General features: G+C 35.1%; 2 protein-coding genes across 2 annotated transcripts; both read right to left on the reverse strand.

Annotated features, from left to right (window-relative positions):
• Positions 1-8,683: 8,683 nt before the first annotated feature.
• On the reverse strand, positions 8,684-9,583 carry LOC132045116 (early nodulin-like protein 19). The gene is made up of 2 exons (XM_059435647.1): positions 9,296-9,583; positions 8,684-9,194 (listed from the first exon to the last, which is right to left on the reverse strand). The coding sequence occupies exons 1-2, from the start codon at positions 9,447-9,449 to the stop codon at positions 8,848-8,850; spliced, it is 501 nt and encodes a 166-aa protein (XP_059291630.1). The 5' UTR covers positions 9,450-9,583; the 3' UTR covers positions 8,684-8,847.
• A 201-nt stretch (positions 9,584-9,784) lies between these two features.
• LOC132045114 (pentatricopeptide repeat-containing protein At1g80880, mitochondrial) lies at positions 9,785-12,759 on the reverse strand. The gene is made up of 2 exons (XM_059435646.1): positions 12,076-12,759; positions 9,785-11,678 (listed from the first exon to the last, which is right to left on the reverse strand). The coding sequence occupies exons 1-2, from the start codon at positions 12,663-12,665 to the stop codon at positions 10,643-10,645; spliced, it is 1,626 nt and encodes a 541-aa protein (XP_059291629.1). The 5' UTR covers positions 12,666-12,759; the 3' UTR covers positions 9,785-10,642.
• Between the last annotated feature and the right edge of the window lie 8,545 nt (positions 12,760-21,304).

The following is a 21,304-nucleotide window of genomic DNA, read 5'->3' on the forward strand; positions in this document are numbered from 1 at the left end:
ACATTGTTCTAACATAACATGCAGACCTTCCTAACCATTTTATTGCAGCTGAAATTTGATTCTGACTTCCTAAAGTTTCGAATTCCTTAAGCAGAAAACTTCCCATTTTGTTCTATTTTTAATGTTGAAAAGTAAAGGGAGTTGTAAATGGAAGGAAAAAAGAAGACATTAATTAGCTTCTACTTGACTTAATTTAAGTATTTCGTCTCTTTTTCATGATGATAATTTGGTCCACTTCGTAAAAATCTCACCTATTTAAAGCAGTTCTTCAATTACTTCCTGTTTGGTGCACAATTTTGTTTTGCCTGGAGCAGACAGGACCACTATATTCAAGTCTTTCTCCCGGGCTAATACACAATAAATTCTAAAAGAACTATATTACCTAACTTCTAGTTCCAAAATATATTCAGTAGCTTTTTTTCCTATCTTTTCTATTTTATTTGTATAAACTAATAAACAATTTTCTTGCAATTATTAGAAAGGAAGGAAATCAAATTTATACATAATCGTTTTATCATTAGTTGCATAAAATATTTTTTATTAGTTAAATAAATATTTTAGACTTTTTTCAGGGTGATGCCGTGATGGCATGCCTTAGGTGACTAATATTCTCTAGTTATATTTTTATTTTTGATAGTGAAATTTCGTTGTTGACTTTAACATATGTTAACGACCCCTTCTCATCCTTCAGAAAAGAAATTTCGTTGTTGACTTTAACATATGTTAACTTCTCATCCTTCAGAAGAGAATGTCAATGGCATCTAGAAATATTGTGTTAGCTTAAAGTACACAATGATTAGGACATTTCAAACAAATCTAATTAATTAGTTAGTTAAAATCTTTTTAGCAGATCTGTTTTCTGTGATACTGGTATGCACATTGGAGTTTTATTGTTTACTCTAAATTGAATTTGGAATAGTTTGGTAGAAGCAAGAGTTGGTAGATGGTCTTTTAAATTTTTATCTTGGTAAAGGGATTTCTTGAGATTCTGTGATCATTAGACTTTTGAGATTTTCAAATTAATATTTTATCCCTTCTAAAATTCTTTTACCTCCAACATGTTAGTTGATAATTTGTCAAATTATATTACTTAAATCCTTTCTGGACATTCTTTTTGTCTAATCTTCATACTATTTAGGCACCCAACAATTAAGTTATTCATGTGTTGAAACTTGAAACTCTCTGCTAGTGGACAAGGGTCATCTTTTAATTAATTTCAACCACTTCAACAGAAAAAGACAAGTCTGGACTTGAGACTTGTTCAACATAGGGTAGCTATCACATTAATGGATTGTATTCGAAGGTAGGCCTGGTATAGTTTGCAAATGGATTAGAGACAGATAAATACTTCCACTGTTAGAAATGAAAAAAAAAAAATTACATTTCTCGCGTATATCAAACTATTTATATATGGAATATGTCTCTATATGAACTGTTATCACTTAATTATAGGTAACAGTTGAAACACATTATCGAGAAATTTTATTTTGCGAGTCACATAACCAACACTACTTATGTGAGGTAATCTCTTTAGTTGACAAGTGGGCACTTGCTTGTTTTAAGCATAAAACAAAAAAGACAATGTTAAATTTAATATTTTTCCTTCCCTAATTAAAATGCTTAGCTAGAAACATAAAAAGTAATAAAAAACTGAAAACGTATCTAAAAAAATTGCAAATTCAATAATGGTAACAAAACTTTTCATTAGGTAGAATTTTAATTGCAATGTTTTAGAACCTTTGCTTTCACTATTTTTTATTGAAATTTTAAAATAGATTATTTCTCTAAAATTTGAATTATTTGATCAAATATTCAATTGCCAAATATTAACAATAATCGTAAACAATAAAACCTATCTATATGTTTTATAAACTAGTGTTGGTCCGTGATCATGAAAATGTCCTTATCTATAGCTTTATTTAATTAAAAATCGTATATACATTTTAAAAAAAAAAATTTAAAAAAAACAACTAGAAATTAATTTAACAATAGAAATTCACACATACAATACTACCTGGGTGGTTGTTAAAAAAGAAAAAAGAAGATAGAAGATCAATAAATCTAAGACCAAATTTTGAGAAATTAACGATAATTATTTTGAAAAGTTTTTTCACCGTTATATAATAGATATTGATGATTAAATATTATAAAGTAAGAAAATAATATAGTAAGATAAATATAGTAGAAACCATTCTCTAATAGCTGTTTTGGGAGATATTTTAAACTTTTTTATTTCTTTTTCTTTTTGGGTCTAGCTAAGAAATATAATTAACGGAAAATATGGACTTTAAACACATTGCATTTTTTGTTTTATGCTTTAAAACAAGTAAATGTCCACTTGTCAACTAAAAAGATGAACTCACATAAATAGTGTTATGTCGCCTTAAATGTTATCCTAATTATGATAAACTAATGGGTGAAAATCATTTACACCTCTTAACTTTGAATAATATCTAGAGGGAAAACATAAGATATTATTAGCTTCTACTTTGACTTAATTCAAATATCTTCTTCCTTTATTATGATGTTATAGTTTGGGCCACTTCATAAATCTCACCTATTCAAGGCAGATCTTCACTTACTTCCTGTTTGGTGTCCAAGGTTTTGCCTGGACCAGACAGGACCACTATTCAATTCTTTCCCCCGGGCTAATACGCAATAAATTCTAAGGGTCTGTTTGGAAAGCCACCTGGTAACTGGAATTGGTGTAATTACTAGGGTAGTAATTACATAGCGCAAGTAATTTACAAGTAATTGTAATTACAACGACCTGTTTGTTTGTCATTATGTAATTACAGTATAATTATAAGCGTGTTGTTTGGTTGCACAAGTGTAATTACACAGTTAGTTTAATTTTAAAATTAAAATTAATATTTAAAAATATGTACCTTTATAAATGATATTAAATTAGTTATTTAATAACACATTGTTTCTTGAAAATATATTAATTAATAATCATATATTTGTAACCAACATTGTAAAAAATAATTGATATCTATTTTTCAAATTAATAAAATTTTAATTAATTATTTTAATTTTAATTAATTATAAAACTTAAAAGCAGACTCTTTTTGTGAGATCATCATGGATTGGATGTTTGACCAAAAAAATAATATTTATATATATAATGCCATAACATCATTCAAATGTTTGACAAAAAAAAAAAAATCTATCAATTGTAAGTGAAAAAAACAGCATGGTAGGGACTTAGTAGCTTAATTGGTTGGCTACCTGAACTTTCACCTTATTAGTGAGGGTTCGAATCCCCACATTGTATTCCCCTCCCCATTTCCCCTTCCCCTAACCCTATGTAATAAAAACAACTTTTAAAAAAAATATATTTATAAATATAATGCCATAACATTATTGAAATGTTTGACAAAAAAAAAAAATCTATCGGTTGTAAGTGAAAAAAAAGCATGGTAAGGACTTAGTAGCTCAATTGGTTGGCTACCTGAACTTTCACCTTGTTGGTGAGGGTTCGAATCCCCACATTGTAATCTCCTTCCCCTACCCCTATGTAATAAAAACAATTTTAAAAAAAAGCATGTAATGTGAAATAACAAATCAATAGTACTAAAGCAAATAAATTAAAATCGAAAATATAACCTAAATTCAAAATCCAAAAGAAAAAATTTAACATAATACTCTTATGTCAAATTCCAACATTACATAAGTAAGTTCCAACGTAACTTAAGTAAATATAATTCAAAAGAAAGGAAAAATATAAGTCTATAACCTCATTCACAACGAAATTTTACTTTAATAACATTGCTCATTATATGCCAAGTTTGTTAATGACTCATTCTTTCTAATATTAAGAGGTCTAGTTTCAAAAATTAGAATAATAACATGATTATGCTAAATGAATAAAATAATTTTTTAAAAAATACGAGCAATTACATGGAACTACAAGAAGTTAAGGTTGGGAATGAGAAGAAAGGAAATGACAGATAAATAATATATATATAAAAAAAATTAAAAGTAAAAATAAAAAAGAAATAAAAATAATAGAAATAAAAAATAAATTAAAAAAGAAATGAAATTAAAATAAAACAAAAAAGAAAGAAACTAAATGTAACCCTGTAATTACAGGGTGTAATTACACCCAATTCTCAGCCCGTCCTTGAAAATTGGAGAGTGTAATTACACTCTCTCAATTATACTCAATTCCCACCTAACTGTGTAATTACTTGGTCAAACAAATATGTCAAACTGTGTAATTACACCCAATTCCAATTACCTGGTGGCTTTCCAAACAGGCCCTAAAAGAACTCGATTATCCAACTCCAATTCATATTATATGCATATATGGTACTTTTAGCTATTATATTAGTCCAAATAAATGATTTTTTTACATAACCAATACTTCATCTGTCTCAAAATATTTGTCGCATTTTTCATTTGCACGCTCATTAAGAAAGCATTTTGATTATTCTACTCTTTTAGCATATTTCATCATGTTCTCTCTCCTCGATAAATATTAACTCTATTAATGATGAAACCTCTTAAATGTTGGTATGTGAAGTCACAAAATCAACCCATTTATGTAATTAATACAAGGATAAAATGGAAAAAAGCTACTTAATTTTATCTTGGGTAAATAAAATGACAAATATTTTGAGATAAGTATTTTTAGTAAGGACGATAAATAATTTGAGATGGAGGGAGTAAGATATCGTTTCATTTTACTTGGCTCATGTTGACTTGATAACCCTTAATTTTTTTTATTAAGAGTGTATTTTACTAAACTAATCTTATTACTGATGCTTTGGAACTCTAAATTACTTTATAGTTATTTCATACTAAGGGTAGTCTGTGAGAAAAATAATAGAACTCTCTTGATTTGCTAAAGTGGACAATTTAAAAATCTATTTTTAGTATAGGGGCCAGAAAAATGAAATGGAGGGAGTAGTTATTTTCTCAAATTTACTTTTATTTAGATAATTGAATTTATTGAATTTTAAATAGGTACTATTTAATAAGGGTAATTTAGTGAAATTGCCTCTTACTTTCTAGAGGTGAGTGAAGTTTGTAAAGGGTGTGTCCAAATTAAAGCACAATATAATATGGACCGGAGGAAGTAACAAGTAGCATTAAGTAGGAGATAAATTGTAGGATTAAGTATTGCTCCCTCCATTCACTTTTACTTATTCGGTTTGAACTTTGCATATTCTTTAAAAAAAATAAAAATTGATATGGATATTTTATCGCAATACCGTATTAATTAATGTTTGAGTTTTAGGTCTTGAAAAATGATCTGGGGAATAGTAATTAATACTAAGGTTAAATCATGAAATTTTTCTCTTGATATGTTAAAAGCGACAAATAAAAATGAAAATATATTTTTAGTATAGTAAACAAGTAAGTATTAAGTAGAAGATAATCCCACCAAATAAAGTTAAAAGTAACATAACTAGCATTAAGTAAGAAGAAAGTATAACTTTAACAATATCGAATGCAAAGTAAATACTCTGAGAACACTTAGCTCCCGTTTGGCCATAGATTTTAGGAGCATATTTTGAAGATTTATTTTTACAACTTTGTTTGGCCATAAAATTTTGGTAGATTTTGAAAACAGATCCTCAAATTTCCAAATTATGGCTTAAACCAGTTTTTGGCCCAAGATCTATGTTTTGACCTTTTCAAAACTTTTAAAAACTATCCCAAACTTTTGTATTTTATATATATAAAAAACTTGTGTTTAAAACCCAACTAATTCTATCTACTATCTTCCTCCATTAAAGCCGTATCTATCATGTTTCCACAATTAAAGCGGTCTCTTCTATAAAGTGAAGATTGTTCATACAATGTGGGAAAATTATATTAAAAAATAACTAGTTACCACCGTTGGTTTTTTTCTTGCACGGATGGATCTTTGTAGTGTAATTTGAATTGTAGTAGCTAGTAAGTGTGTTATTAGCAATTGTATAAAAATATCATATTATGCATAATTTGGGATTAGCAAGTATGTATGTTTTTATGGTTGGGTTATTCTTGATAGTTTTTAGAACTTATGGGTATAAGTAATGTTTCATGTTTTCCAAAATAAAAAGTGAAATATGTTTTAAAAAATCTGTGGCCAAGCACATTCTCAATACTTGAAAAACTTCACCCAAAACAAGTTTTTTTTTTTTTTTTTTTTGAAATTTATGGTCAAACGCTAGCTTAATATAGTTTAATTAACACGTCCAAAATTGGCTACGAGGTGCAAATCCTACGGCTGTGTCACGTTATGTTAAAAATGTCTTTGTATGGACTTTATTTCGACGACTAGTATGAGATTCAATGGCTAAACGAAATCAGTACGCTGATGACTGAGAAACTTGACTGTTGTATTTACCAAAAGCTTGGGGACGCAAAGGAAAAAATATGAAATTGCATGTAGTCACAATTCAGTGTCTTTTCCCTTCTCTCTGTAACATAATTTGTGAAAACAACACAATGCTCTTTACACCACTCCATGTTGAAGAAATTGCACGATTTTCACTTCAACTGGGCTGGTCTTCAATTTTTGCCATTCAAATGGGTTGGTCTTTAATTTTTGCTCTTAAGCAACCGAACTTATGCGTAATGGGGCATAAGTTTTTTAGGCATGTGGGGGCATAACATGTGAAATATTATGAAGGGCTGGAGCCAAGTGGTGGCTAGGGGGTTCGAAGATTATCCTCTATGTACGAGGTTAAAATTATTTTTTATTTATATATAGTAGATATTGAGCCCTCTTAACTTCTTCGTTTGTTTAGTCCTTTATATTTTTGAACCCCTTAGTAATTCTAATTCCGCCACTAATTATGATACAAAAATATAAATGTATGTCCGCGAAAAAGTTATTTGTTATGGGGACAAAACTTAAAGACCGGCATAAAATAGGGGCTTAAGTGCCAATGAACTCTCCATCTTTCATACATTTTTTTTGCGCGGATTACCCTTCTTTTGGGGTGGTCTTTAAATTTTGTCCCTCATATTTGTACTCTTTAAATTTTGCCTCATATTTGTGGTCTTTAAGTTTTGCCCTTCGCTTGAAAAGGTGAGCAAATACCTGAGGTTCTGGGTTCGAACCCCCGCTTAGGCATAAAATAAAAAAATAATTTCACAATGTAAGGCTGGGGGGTGTGTATGCCGGATCCGGCATATACCCCTTAAGGAAAAACTAAAGTTACGTCGGATCCGGCATAATTAAAAGTCTGCCCAATAAGGCAGAACTTTTAGTTAAGGCATAACCAAAAGTATGCCCCATAACATGTAACTTTTTTAAGGCAAACTTTTTAGTTCCGTAAGAAAAGCTCTTATGAGACACACTTTTAGTTATGTCTTATGGGCACACTTTAAGTTAAGGCATAACTAAAAGTATGCCCATAAGGTGGAACTTTTCCTTAAGGCAAAACTAAAAGTTTGCCTTGAAAAGTAAAATAAAATCAAATATATGCGTTAAGGCAAAATCTGTCCCCTCCGGCAGACTTTTAGTTAATCATAACTAAAAGTCTGCCGGAGGGGGCAGAGCGAAATTCAACTCTGCCTTGTGAATTTTTTAAATTTTTTTAACTAAGCGGGACTTCGAATCCGGGACCCATGAATTTTAGGAGAAGGGCAAAACTTAAAGACCAGCAATTTGAGGGGCAAAATTTAAAGACCACCCCCAAAGAATTGCCCTCTTTCATAATCGGCTATATCTGGTCTGGAAGGAGCTATAGGGTTCTAGGCCCTTGACTAGTTACCCTAGTATAACCTGTAATTTTTGTGGGTCGTCTTTTTTGGTATAATTATTTAGTAAACGACTTATTTTTATTTTTATTGTAACTTGTGAAACTTTTTAGAGCACAGTCTAAATATTTCTATCAAGCAAACTGAAAATTTTATAAGAAAACGCTAGATCACAATCTAAATTTTTATAACTTATTCTATCTGTAAGGTTGAGTAATATATGAACAACCATCAGACCCAACTCTGACATTGTCGAGAAGAGTAATCTTCCAAGGTATTTGCACAACTTTTGAAAATAGGTATAAAATTCAAATAATAGCCTAAAAATGGACATTTGCGTATATTGTTCTCATATCAATACTTTCTTTATAGTCCTCATATCAATACTTTCTTCTTTATACGCTATGTACTCTCTGGGTAGTTTCAATTGAAATCTTTATTACACTACAAACTCTCTGGAAAATTTAAATTGTTTTCGGGTGAGACTTGAACTGACATCTTTACTCCCTCCTTTCCAATTTGACTTATTTAAGCTGTCAAAAAGCTTTTTATTTGATTATGATTTTCTCCGACTCTTTTCATATATTGTGAATTATTATGCAAACTAACCCTAGTATACATTGGGACGGGGGAGTATTATATAATGGGGTAGTTGGTGGAGTAATATATAATGAGGTAGTTGGGAAAGCATTTCCAAAATAGGAAAGAGAAATTAGTAAGAGAGAGGGAGATAAGTGAGTGAAGTAAAACGACACATGGAGTAATTATCCGGCTTAGAGCATGTAAGGAGTGGTTTCCTCTCTTTCCCTTTGTCTTTCTGTCCTCAGAGTTCTTCTTCTTAATTTGGCCATTTTAATGGTAAAGTTCAGGGCACTTATACCATTTTTCTTTTCATTTTCGTTTAATAGAACGAGAGGTCGTAGAGGGTCAACCTAAAACAATAAAAATGGCGCTTAAAGAAACAATTTTAAGAGAAAACTAGCAAGAACAGAAACTCCTTGAAATTAAGAACAATAGGTGAATGAATAATGACATACTAATAAAACATTCAAAATGACAGATGCACGCTTCACACTTATGTTTGTGGCAGTTTCAGAATTCAATCGAGCTATTCTAGCACAACAATCTCAAACAAAAAGGATCCTAGATCCAAACTGAACCATATAATGTCAATCCAAAAAAAGCGAAGCTTGTAACCAGTAGTGACCCAAAACCACGCGCTACCACCGGAGCAGCAGACTCTTTGGAGGAATGCTCGGCGGCAACGGCTGACATTGGAGGAGACGGAAGAGGATGAACAACCACCGAGACCTTCATACCGTTCATGCAACCACCGGTGCCACAAATGAAGTAATACCTCTGTGTCTTGTTCAGCATAATGAAGTCCTTTCCACCAGTCCAATTCCCAAATGCACCTTCTATTGTGCAGTTATCATATCCAGTCTGATTCACTAAGAACACATTGTACTGCGTCTTCTGGTACCTAAATGCTGAGATATATATATATATAGAGAGAGAGAGAGAAAATTTAGAAATACTAACAAAGAGCGAAACATTTACATACTTGTTGTTTGTAGTGTAGTATACGTACAGATATAGTCACCAGCGTAGAAGGTTTGGTTGTTGGCCCAGAGGGTGTAGTTGATCCCTGGGTTCCAGCCTTTGTTAGCTCCGACGATGTGGTCGGTGGCGTTGACGGCGGTGGCAGCGGCGGCGAGGAGGAAGAAGAGAACAAAGAGAGCCATGTTGAGAGAGATGTTGATAGGCCAAAGTGACAGAGGCTCTGAGCTGGACGTGAATGGTTGAAGAAGCAAAGCCAGCTGAGCTAGGCCTACTTTATGACTGTACTTGGCCCAGCCGCTACTATATATGGATTCAAAGCAAACTAAATGACCGTTATCTATTTTATCTCCTCATCTGCTATCTTTATGGGAATAAATAAAAATCGTTCAACTTGTTCTGTAATTTGTTATGTATATATTTGATTTTCTTTCCAAAAGTAGTGTTATTATATTATTTTGTTCAACTCTTTTTAGACTCTGGACTCTGGAGCCAAAACATTTGAAATCATGTATAGTAGAATTTAGTAAAAATTTAATGCCATTTGAATAATGCACGCGGTAGGGACAACATCACATTCAATGAGTATGTTCAGTATAGCCACGCTTCAATCACGTTGCAAATTGCAGGGAGGGAATTATTATTCAACTCAACTTTGCAATTTTCTTGATGGTAATAAAGTAGAACTACTATATTAGGCAAATTCCACCACTAGGAACTCCATCTTTCTCGATTCCCCTAATACCGCAATCCACGGTATGTGTTCTCAAAAGCAATGAGAAGTCTGTCCCCATGACTCGAAGTGCAGCTCTTTGTAAAAACTCCATATCCAATGTGGGTAGGATGACTTAAATAATGTACCTACTTCCACTATAACAAGCTTAGTAAAATCAACTGCTTGGTATATTAGTTCAGAAGGCCTCACCTATGTTCTTTTTCTACAGCAATTTGACCTGCTTTCTTGGATTATACAAAGACCCAAGAACCAAAGACATGGTCTAGTGCTGGCATCAGTTATAGAAACGAGGTCAAATTAGAGAATGAACACAAAACAGCACTGATTAGCCATTGATGTCATCTCGGATGCTGAACCAGTGAAAGGCAATGCGATGACCTCAATTTTGCCAAGGTCGATAATGAACAGATTTGGCAATATACAAATGTTCTTGGAACGGTTTCGTTTTGGCAGACCATATATAGCATGTAACTAGTTATGTATGTCCGGCCAAACACATTCCTACTTTGCCACTTAGGGGCAGCCATATGAACCATCTTGAAAATAGCTTGGCAAATTGGGCTTGTAATCAATTCTCTTTAGAAGCAATCAAGACCACCGCTAACCTGGTCCCAGCAAATTGGGGTTTTAACCATCGTTTTATTACCTTCTAGGTTTTCCACTTCTGATCACCTTGTGTCTCCCATGTTTCACTAGTTTCCCCATTTTAGTATGTTCAGGATTTTTCACTTCTTGTCCTCTTGGACCAGTTGGCTGTAAGATCTTTCGGAGACCTGGGTCATCAATTCCGTTTGATTTCATCTCCGCATATAACTCTCTCGCCTTGGAAAATAACCTGCACTCGAGAAGTCCTCCCACCAAAAGAGAATAATGTGCAGACTCGGGCACTACCTCATACTGCTTCATCTCCATCCATATCTTCAATGCATTTTCAGGCTGCTTCAACTTCACAAACCTACCAAGAATTAACGAAAAGGTGTCCCTGTTTGGACTGACTCCAGCTTTTCTCATAGTGTTAAGAATTTCAATAGTTCCTTCTAAACTCGCACTTGCAAGAAATGCATGGTACGTTTCAACAGTTGGATTGATTTTGTCTTCCTCCATCAGAGCTAATACACTTCTCGCCTCATCCAATTTAGATGATTCACATAGAGGACGTATCATCAAGTCGTATGTATTAGAATCAGGACGCAGACCCATATGTTTCACTTTGTCAATAATCTTAAGAGCTTCCTTCACGCAATTCTCACAAGTCATTACATATATCAAAGCGTTATATACCTCCAGGCCTGGAACCCAGCCCCGTTTCTGCATTTCATCATAAAGTCTGAGTGAATCGAACAAATTTCTAACCTTGGAGAAGCAAGAAATCATGTGGGCATATGAAGTACCATTTGGTTCAATACAACACTTAGACATTTCTCGCCATATTCTTTTGGCTTCAAATATATCAACCACTATATTGCACCATCCATTGAGAATAATATTAAAACCATCAATTTCCAAGGGAAATAGCTTCTTATTGATAAGCATGAACTCTTCAGCTTCTTCAATAAAACCATGCTTACAGAGAATATTCAAGAATGTCAGTAATGTTCTCTGATCAGGAGACATACTAAACTTTTCCAAAGTCTGGAATGTCTGTATAGCTTTACCAGCATTATTCGCAGCGGCATATCTGTTGGAAATTACAATGTCAAACAACATCTCAATCAATTTATCTTCTTAATCAAACTATAGCAGAGCATTTTCCTCAGTAGTTTATTAGGAATATCACTATATAAGTAGTACCTTAACTCAAAAAGGATTGACTAGGTCAACTGAAACTGTGAAACACTTTTCTAGCTACATAGATAAACTATGGGGTAATATTTCTTGTTGAGACTACCGATATCTACCAAATGATGCTTAAACATGGTTAACAGTGGATTCTCATAATTATGTAGATGAACTCACCAAAAATTATAAGAAATCGTGTTATAAAGGTTCCACTACAAGAAAATGAGTTAGTTCAAATTTCAACGAATGGTATGCAATAAAAACATGAAAAGGAAAGAAAAAGATTAGCTTTTTACCTATCAATCATGATGAGGACCATTTCTTGAATATTTGTTGACATCTGAATAAGATCTCGGATCAAAGACCAAGCAGTACTGAATTTACCATGGTTACCCAAAATCCATATCATCAAACACCACGTATTTTCGTCAAGGCATTTGCATTTCTCACCCCATTTGAATAGCAAAAAAGCTAACTTCCACTGCTCCCTCCACTCCCAAATCACCAAAAAGACCAAGTCTTGGTTTGGTTTAACGCCACATTCATCAAGAAACAACATGGCTTCATCTCCAGAACCAAAATCATTAGCCTTTTGTACAATCCCAACAAATTCGTGAACATCAATATGAGTTTTTTCGCGCAATATATCCACATACTTATCGAAATTGATGATTCCGTAGCTAGTGGAATTGCTGTAGCTAAAGAAAGGGGGCTTGGGCGGTATAGTAGAACAGTGTCTGGCAGATGTTTGATGAAATGCCTCAAAGAAATGGCGCGTTAATACTTGCCGTGCGGAAAACAATGAAGGATGCTGGTAGCCAATTATATGCTTAAAAGTGAGCGGACGAGCATTGTAGAGCCTTCGTGCAAGAGAGAGCAACCGCATAACTTCTCAGTTACATGGAAGAAATCTCCATGTTCCTTTCTACTGTTTTAACTGTTGTGGAAGTAGTGGCGCTAACAAGCCTCTGTTAGCTCTGTTACAAGGGCCAGGGCATTTAACTATAGGTGACCCTTAAGTCTTTTTATTGAGGGGAGGTAACTCAAGTTTTAATTATCGAGCTTGCGCGATGTTTTTGATTAAATGATAAGAGGTTTTGACCTTGCTCAAAAGTTTTTATTTTGATACTTTGACCCTCAACTTTATTTTTAATACTTTACCCTCAAGTTTTATTTTTTAACACTTTGACCCAAACCAATATAAGCCCTAAAATATCAAAATGGGTCCAAAAAAAAAAAAAGGCGCCAATAGCCGCACTGCTTTTTTGCTCTTTTCCTCCAATGTTCTTCTTCTTCTTCCTCGGTTCGTTCTTCCTCCTTCTTCTTCTTCTTCTTCTTCTTTTCAATCCGCCTCGTTCTCATTCTTTTTTCTCTCTCCATTCTTCTTCCTCATCTTCCATTGTCGCTTCCCTCGCTTCTTCTTCATCCATTGCCGTGCCATTTTGAAGAATTTGCTCAACAAAAGAAAAACTAAACCACCAGATTTGTAATTTTTTTAGCCGGATTTCGTTAGTTGTCTACACGGGCATTACTTCATAAGTATCGTCGCTTCCCTCGCTCCTTCTTCTTCCATCGGTGCGGCATTTTGAAGAATTTGTCAACAAAGAAAAAAACGAAACCAAACAGATTTTGCAATTTTTTACCGGGCATTACTTCGTAAGTAATTTTCGCTCATTTGGTAAGTAAAATATTGCTGTTTTGTTTCAATTATTTATCCGGGTTTTGCCGTCGATTTTCCAACAATTTACAAAGAGCAATTGTACTTGTTGCAACAAGTGCTAAAGCCGCCGTATAAGAGCTTCTAAATTTTTCCAACAATCACAGTTTCTCGTGTAAGCCGCCGTAGTTTATGCAATGGCCTATTGTAGTTGCCGCCACAATTACAACAGACATTAAGTAGTTATCGCAACTTCTAGACTAATTGTTGTTAAATACGTAGTATGAATAAGTTGCAATATGCATTTGTGAGTTGAGCTGTTGCAAGGTATTTACCCGTTGCAACAAGTATCTTACTTGTTGCAACAACTCACCGATCCGTTGATTCGCCACCCAATGTAACCCAAAATCGACCCAAAAATCGTAGCCGACAACAGACATGTAGTTGCCGGAACAAGTGTATTACCCGTTGCAACAAGTAATATAATTGTTGCAACAACTCACTAACTGGCTGACATCTTCAACTCCGTTTTGGATTAAACAACTCAAAAACCGAAGCCGACTCCAACAGCATTAGTTAGCCGGTGCAACAAGGATAGTATTTGTTGCAACAAAGTAATCCACTTGTTGCAACACCCGATTCATCCGTTCCAACAAGTCATTACGTTATTGTATTTTGTTACTATACCGCTACGACCTTTTTTTAAAAAAACAAAATATATTCAGTAAAGATTAACGGGGGACTCAATAACAATAAGGTGGATTGTCAGCGGTGAATGGATCGAGAAGAACAATCGATATATTTGGCGATGGAAGGGTAGTCACATGTTAGAGACGATAGCGACGAGTGTCCAAAGAGATGTTGTGTTTGATGATTTTGTGAACTTAATCATCACCTATCGTGAATTAATCATGGAACCGAAAGATCTTGCCATCACTTACATGCATAGCTCTTTTGAAAACCGCAGGGTCTTGCTCTTTAAGATAACCGATCAAAGATCGTTTGCGTACTTATTTGAATGATGTAGCTAGGCCCATTTTAAGGGTATACGTGGTTGGAAGTCTTAGAGAACCATAATTTAGGTCAAGACCAACAAGATGTGTTAAATAATAAATTTGATGAAGTGGATACGGATACGGATATGGATATGGATATTCCAGATATAATGGAAGTGGGGTGAGCCGATTCCTACACCCGAAGTTGAAAGCAATACACCGTGTTCTACACAATCTTCGAAGGAAGCAAGGTGCCCATGTTCAAGATGATGAAACAAAGCTTTTTATAAAGGAGTGTCATTCAAGAACAAGGAACAACTAGCAACTATGTTAAAACTTGCTTGCTTGAAGAAAGATTTTACACTCAAGAAGGTGATTAATTCGTGTACTGTGTATTGTTTTAGATGTGTACATCCAGAGTGCAAGTGGTGGCTGAGGGCTATGAAGCTTTTAAGTTCTGACGGATTTTGTATTACAACCTACGTAAAGTATCACACACGTGGTTCGAGCATATTACTAGCCATAATCCACACGCCACAACATAAAGTCATCGGTGAATACTTCAAAGATAGGTTTCCACGGTAAAGGCCCGTCTACAAAAGATAGCGAGCCAATCATTCCGCACAGTAATCGGGGTTGTAAGGTAAGTTATTGGAAGGTCCGGGAAGTACGGAGATTGCAAAATCTTTGACAAGGGGACACACGAGCACTGTATGCAGTGCTTGATGCGTACCGTTATATGCTTCGTTCCGCAAACCAGAAGTAAGACGGCATGAAGGTTGATGCTAACGGGAAGTTCAAGTACTTTTTTTGTAGCCTACAAGGCTTGGATGCTTGGTTTTGCGAAATGAGAAAAGTCATAGCCGTCGATGGGACATTCTCGGGGTTAAATTACGAAGGAGTGTTGTTGTTCTGCCGTGGCGCAAGATGCGGAGAATCATGTTTTTCCGTGGCATTTTGTGTAGTGGGACAAGGAGTGTGATGCGTCGTACAAATATTTTTTTTTTGAACAAACGAGAAGCTTTGTAGATGATACCAAAGAGTTGTGCATAATTTCTCGATAGGCATCCAAGTATCAAAAGGTTTCTAATTGTCTTCCTTTATCTCATTATGGTTGTTGTACGAAGCACCTGGGGAAAATCTCCGAACCACCTTTCACAATACGAAGGTCGTATCTCAGTTTTATAAAGCAGCAAAATCGTACAATATAGATGAGTTCAATGACCATTTCAATCAAATAAGAGATACCGTGCCTGGGGCCGCCGAACATCTTGGAACGTGTTGGATTCCACACGATGGAGCAGTATTCTTCCCGTAAATAGGTATTCATACATTACTTTTTCCAACAAGTAACACATATGTCGTGGAACAACTACCTCACTTGTTGCAACAAAAGTTAGTTGTTCCAACAACTCACTTAGTTGTTGCATTTGGTGTGACACCGAGACAATAACTGAAGCTCTCTCCAGTTAGTAACACATCCGTTGGAACAACTAACGCACTTGTTGCAACAAAGTTAGTTGTTCCAACAACTCACTTAGTTGTTGCATTTGGTGTGACACAGAGACAATAATCAAGCTCTCTCCAACAAGTAACACATCTGTTGGAACAACTAACTCACTTGTTGCAACAGTGTTAGTTGTTCCAACAACTCACTTAGTTGTTGCATTTTGGTGTGACACCGAGACAATAACCGAAGCTCTCTCCAAGAAGTAACACATCCGTTGGAACAACTAACGCACTTGTTGCAACAGGTAAGTTAGTTGTTCCAACAACTCACTTAGTTGTTGCATTTTGTGTGATTACAGTAGACAATAACTCGAAGCTCTCTCCAGCAATAACACATCGTTCGGAACAACTAACGCACTTGTTGCAATGTAGTTAGTTGTTCCAACAACTCACTTAGTTGTTGCATTGGTGTGACACAGACAATAATCGAAGCTCTCTCCAACAAGTAACACATCCGTTTGATATATGCAGCCTTTTTGATATTTTCCAACAGCTATAATCGTTTGTACCTTAAGGATTACGTTATTGTTTATTTTCAAGGTATAATCTTATGTACGTCAAACATTGCCGAGTCGGTGAACTCAATGTTCAATGTTGAAAGAGAATTTCCCATTATCGCTTTATTTGATGCCATAAACAGTGAGATTTGCAGAAAAAATTTGGCGAGAGGCGTATGGAGTTCATCGACTCACCAAACATCTTTTTGTTCCTTCAGTTGAAAAAAAAATTTCAAAATTTGTCAACTTCGGGGAACAAGTTATTAGCCCATCAAATTGCCAACTACAAGTTCAGCGTCATATCGGTCAGTTGCAGGCTACGACAATCGATCCGCAAAGTAGATCTTGTACTAGAGAGTTTTGACCTGGACAAAATACCTTGTCCACATGCAATGGCAGCGCTTCGTGTCCAATATGGTGACGACTTTGGAAGGCGAATTTATGACTACTCATCTCCATATTATAAGGTGGAGAATTACATAATTGCATATTGTGAGGAAATTTGCCCTGTGCCTTCTGAAGAATCTTGGGAAGTTCCTTTGGAGATTTTAGAGAGAGAAATACCTCCTCCATATGTTGATCCAAGCAAACCCGGAAGAAAAGGCGGACAAAGAGGATGAGGCGTGAATCGTGAATCATTTCCAACGAGGAAAAACAAATGCTCCTTATGCAAAACACCCGGCCACAAAAAACAAATAACATGTCCAAGCCTAAATGCTCCATAGTTGTAAATAGCATTATGCTTTAATAATAGTTATCTCGTCGGAACTTTATGACATTTTAATGTTATTGTTTCTTAGCATGGTAATTTATGTTTAACTTGTTCAAATCACAAATGTGTGTATTTGTTAATAAATTATTGAATAGTTTCCGCAATAATAAACCTCACAGTAAACAACTAAGTTACATGTCAGTTTTTTCAACTAAGTTACGTGTTACAACTTGTGTTTTATCCAACAAGAGTAAGGATTTGTTCAACAACTTAATCACTTGCCGTACGTATACTACAATTGTTGCAACGTATTCTATACGTGGGTTTTAATGTATATCGTACTTGCCGCAACTGATACGATGTACCGCCGTAACAGATACTACTATTGTTGTAGAATAGATTCTTTCATGTGTCCGCATAGAGATACTACACTTGTCGCAACAGATACTATAGCCGCCGCAACAGATACTACAAATGGGTAACAAGATACTACTTGGTTCATCCATATTTAATGATCAACTACTCGATTCACCCATATTTAGTGATAAAAAAGGAAATCAACCATATTTAGTGATAAACAATGGAATACTTAATCAATTTGATGTTTTTAGGTCAAGAAAGAGATCTCCTAAGTCGTATTAACTAAATCGAGTGATCATTAGAGTGAATTGATGTCAACTACTCGATTCACCCATATTTAGTGATAAACAATGGAAATCAACCATATTTAGTGATAAACAATGGAATACTTAATCAATTTGACGTGTTTAGGAAGAAAGAGGATCTCGTAAGTCAAAGATGAACTAAATCGAGTGATCATTAGAGTGAATTGATGTCAACTACTCGATTCACCCATATTTAGTGATAAACAATGGAAATAAACCATATTTAGTGATAAACAATGGAATACTTAATCAATTTGATGTGTTTTGAGTCAAGAAAGAGATCTCGTAAGTCGTTATTTAACTAAATCGAGTGATCATTAGAGTGAATTGATGTCAACTACTCGATTCACCCATATTTAGTGATAAACAAAGGAAATCAACCATATTTAGTGATAAACAATGGAATACTTAATCAATTTGATGTGTTTTGAGTCAAGAAAGAGATCTCCTAAGTCAAGATGCACTAAATCGAGTGATCATTGGAGGCGAATTGATGTCAACTACTCGATTCACCCATATTTAGTGATAAACAATGGAATACTTAATCAATTTGATGTGTTTTGAGTCAGCAAAGAGGATCTCTAAGTCAGTATGAACTAAATCGAGTGATCATTAAAGTGAATTGATGTCAATTACTCGATTCACAACGCAAGCACATTGTTGCAACAATTAAGTAAGCTTGTTGCAACAGTAAGATCCATATGTTCCAACGTATTCCTTACTTGTTGCAACATCTTCAAATAGCTTGTCGGATTATTTGCAACAGTAAGATCCATATGTTCCAACAGATTCTTTAATTGTTGCAAAAGAACCACGTAAGTCTGTAAACAACATCCATATGCTCCAACATTCTTTTATTGCAACAACTAAGTAAATTGCATGATCCATATATTCCAAAGTATTCTTTAATTGTTAAAGCAACTCCACGTTGCAAATGAAGATCCATATGCTCCAACAGATTTTTACTTGCAACAACTAAGTAAATTATTGCAAATGTGTACATCCATATATTCCAATGCATACTTAAGTTGTTGCGTAACTACGTAAGTTGTTGCAACAAGATCCATATGCTCCAACCGATTCTTACTGTTGCAAAATCTTCACATCCGTTGCAATATTTGCACTAGTGATTTTATTTTTACCAACAATTTAGGTATTTGTTCCAACATATCTCACCAAGCGTAAAACTACCGAAACAACTTAAACAATATATATGGTACCGAGCATAGAATATATATTTAACAAATTTACATAATGTGTTCATCCACCATAATTCAAATGCAATCAAAATATGAGAGAAATTGTTTAATGCAAACATAGTTTAAGAGAAATTGTTTAATGCAAACATAGTTTAAGAGAAATTGTTTGTCCCCACATTAGGGCTCCAACACCTTATCAATAATTCCACAAGCCCACCTCCATTGCATCCTCTCCACAAATGATTGTCACTCAATAAGGTATCGTGCTTGGTCATATTCGTAAGGTAAGCAAAGCTTCAACAAAAGCAAGTGACCGTGAAGCACATGCCTTATCGTCTCATTTCGGGGGATATCCTTCTTCCGATCATACTTCCATGGTTCATTCAAAGAACTTTTCAGGTAAGTGTGAGAACATGCCACTCGCTTTAGCAACTTGGGGGAAAAGATCCAATAACGGCCGTACGTGGCGTAAGAAATCATCATCTCGACATTTATGGGATTGCAATCATAAACATTTACGATACCCTCTCAACGACGATCTCAATAAAATGATAAAATGGTTGTCATTAATATTCATGACAACAGGATCCTTTTGGCACCAATCCACTCGCAGCCCACCCGGGTAGGGCACAACACCTCTCGGGAAAAGCGAGACCATCTTCGTCCCACCTAAAGAGAGCAAGTCTTTGATCACAGTGGCACGCACCCACATTTGTAGACTCATTTGACAACCCTAAGCGCCCGTTGCGACACAAAGGATGGCTTTCTGAGGTCCATGATTCTATCGTAGGAATCATAGTGCTCAGGGAAATTAAGTCATTTCATACGCATCAAAGAATAAGATTTCATCTACATACCGCAAGAAAATATCAAAACAACACCAATTGTCGCAACAGTAGTTAGAGTTGTTGGAACAACTAGCGAGCTTCGTCATACAAAGTTATTCACTTGTTGAACAACTACTTAACAAGTTGCAACAAGTTAGTATCTTGTTGTAACAACTAGTTAACTTGTTGCAACAAGTTCATCGAATTACATGACTTGTTCAAATAAAGATATCGAATCATATACATATATATAAGTGTTGAAACTTACCCAATCCTCCCACCATTCGTGCATGTTTGTCATAACTCTGAAGTCTTCTCGCCCCAAATTCATGCATCGAGTATAGTGCTCTCCCACCCTTTTTGGATTTGATCAAGGTTTCAACCTTCTTTCTTTCGGGGGTTTACACGCTTGAAAATATCAACTTTTTTCAAGACTTGTGGCACAACTTCAGCAGGAGTGAGTAACAATAGACTTCATGGAGTACTTGTTTTCCTTGCTCTACAATCGCAGAAGTCGCCTTGGAAATTGTTTTTGCCCTCTTGCGAATCCCAATAGGAGTGTAGGGGTGAGCTTAACTTTTTGATGGCCGGACACCCTCTTGGACATCAAACTCTTTTTATATTTGAATTCGTTTCTTTTGTGCCTCAAGCAACTCTTCAACCTTATTTATCAAACCTTCCATTTTCACTCGCAAGTACCGCATTCACAAGCACAAGAATACACCTTGAGGAACCGGCACCAACCGAAGAATATCTACCCAACCTGGTGATATCCGTGGTCCGCCCACCACCACCACTTTGGGGAGTATATCCACCAACTTCACCACCAACTCCATCACCACCACCATCATCATCTCTTCTTTTTATCAAGAAGACTTTCCACCGTCATTTTGCAACATCGACAACAATATTCATATCAACAAAGATCACCAAAGACCAAAGACCAAGACCATCACCAACAAGATTAACATCACCATCACCATCACCATCACCACCACCATCAACAACACCAAATTTCTTGATACGTGTGTGGGCTACCAATTCTTCTTTATCCGATCAATCAATTCATCACGTACGTATTCCCTATGCCCTAAACTAACAAGACATGGCATCCGCACCTCTCGTTTTGCTCCGGATAAGCCTTGGGTGCACAACCTACAACAAACAAACAGTATATATTCAACCAATAAGTGTGTGTGTAATCATTGAACAACCCCAACATATGTTTCAACAACCTCCCAGTTGTCAAAGATATTCTTTAGTCCGTTGAAAACCAAAACAAATCGCCGGCAGCCTTCCTCTCCGCAACTATTGTGATAATTTCCAACAGTATTGTGAACCCGTTGCAACAATCGAGTAAGTTGTTCCAACATCTTACGAGTTGTTGCAACATATTCACTATTCGTTGGAAAATATCGAATCAAGAATCGTATGATTTTTCCAACCGCCTCGTATAAATGTATC

Source organism: Lycium ferocissimum, unplaced genomic scaffold (genome assembly GCF_029784015.1).
Source record: "Lycium ferocissimum isolate CSIRO_LF1 unplaced genomic scaffold, AGI_CSIRO_Lferr_CH_V1 ctg60, whole genome shotgun sequence".
NCBI classification, from domain to species: Eukaryota; Viridiplantae; Streptophyta; class Magnoliopsida; order Solanales; family Solanaceae; genus Lycium; species Lycium ferocissimum.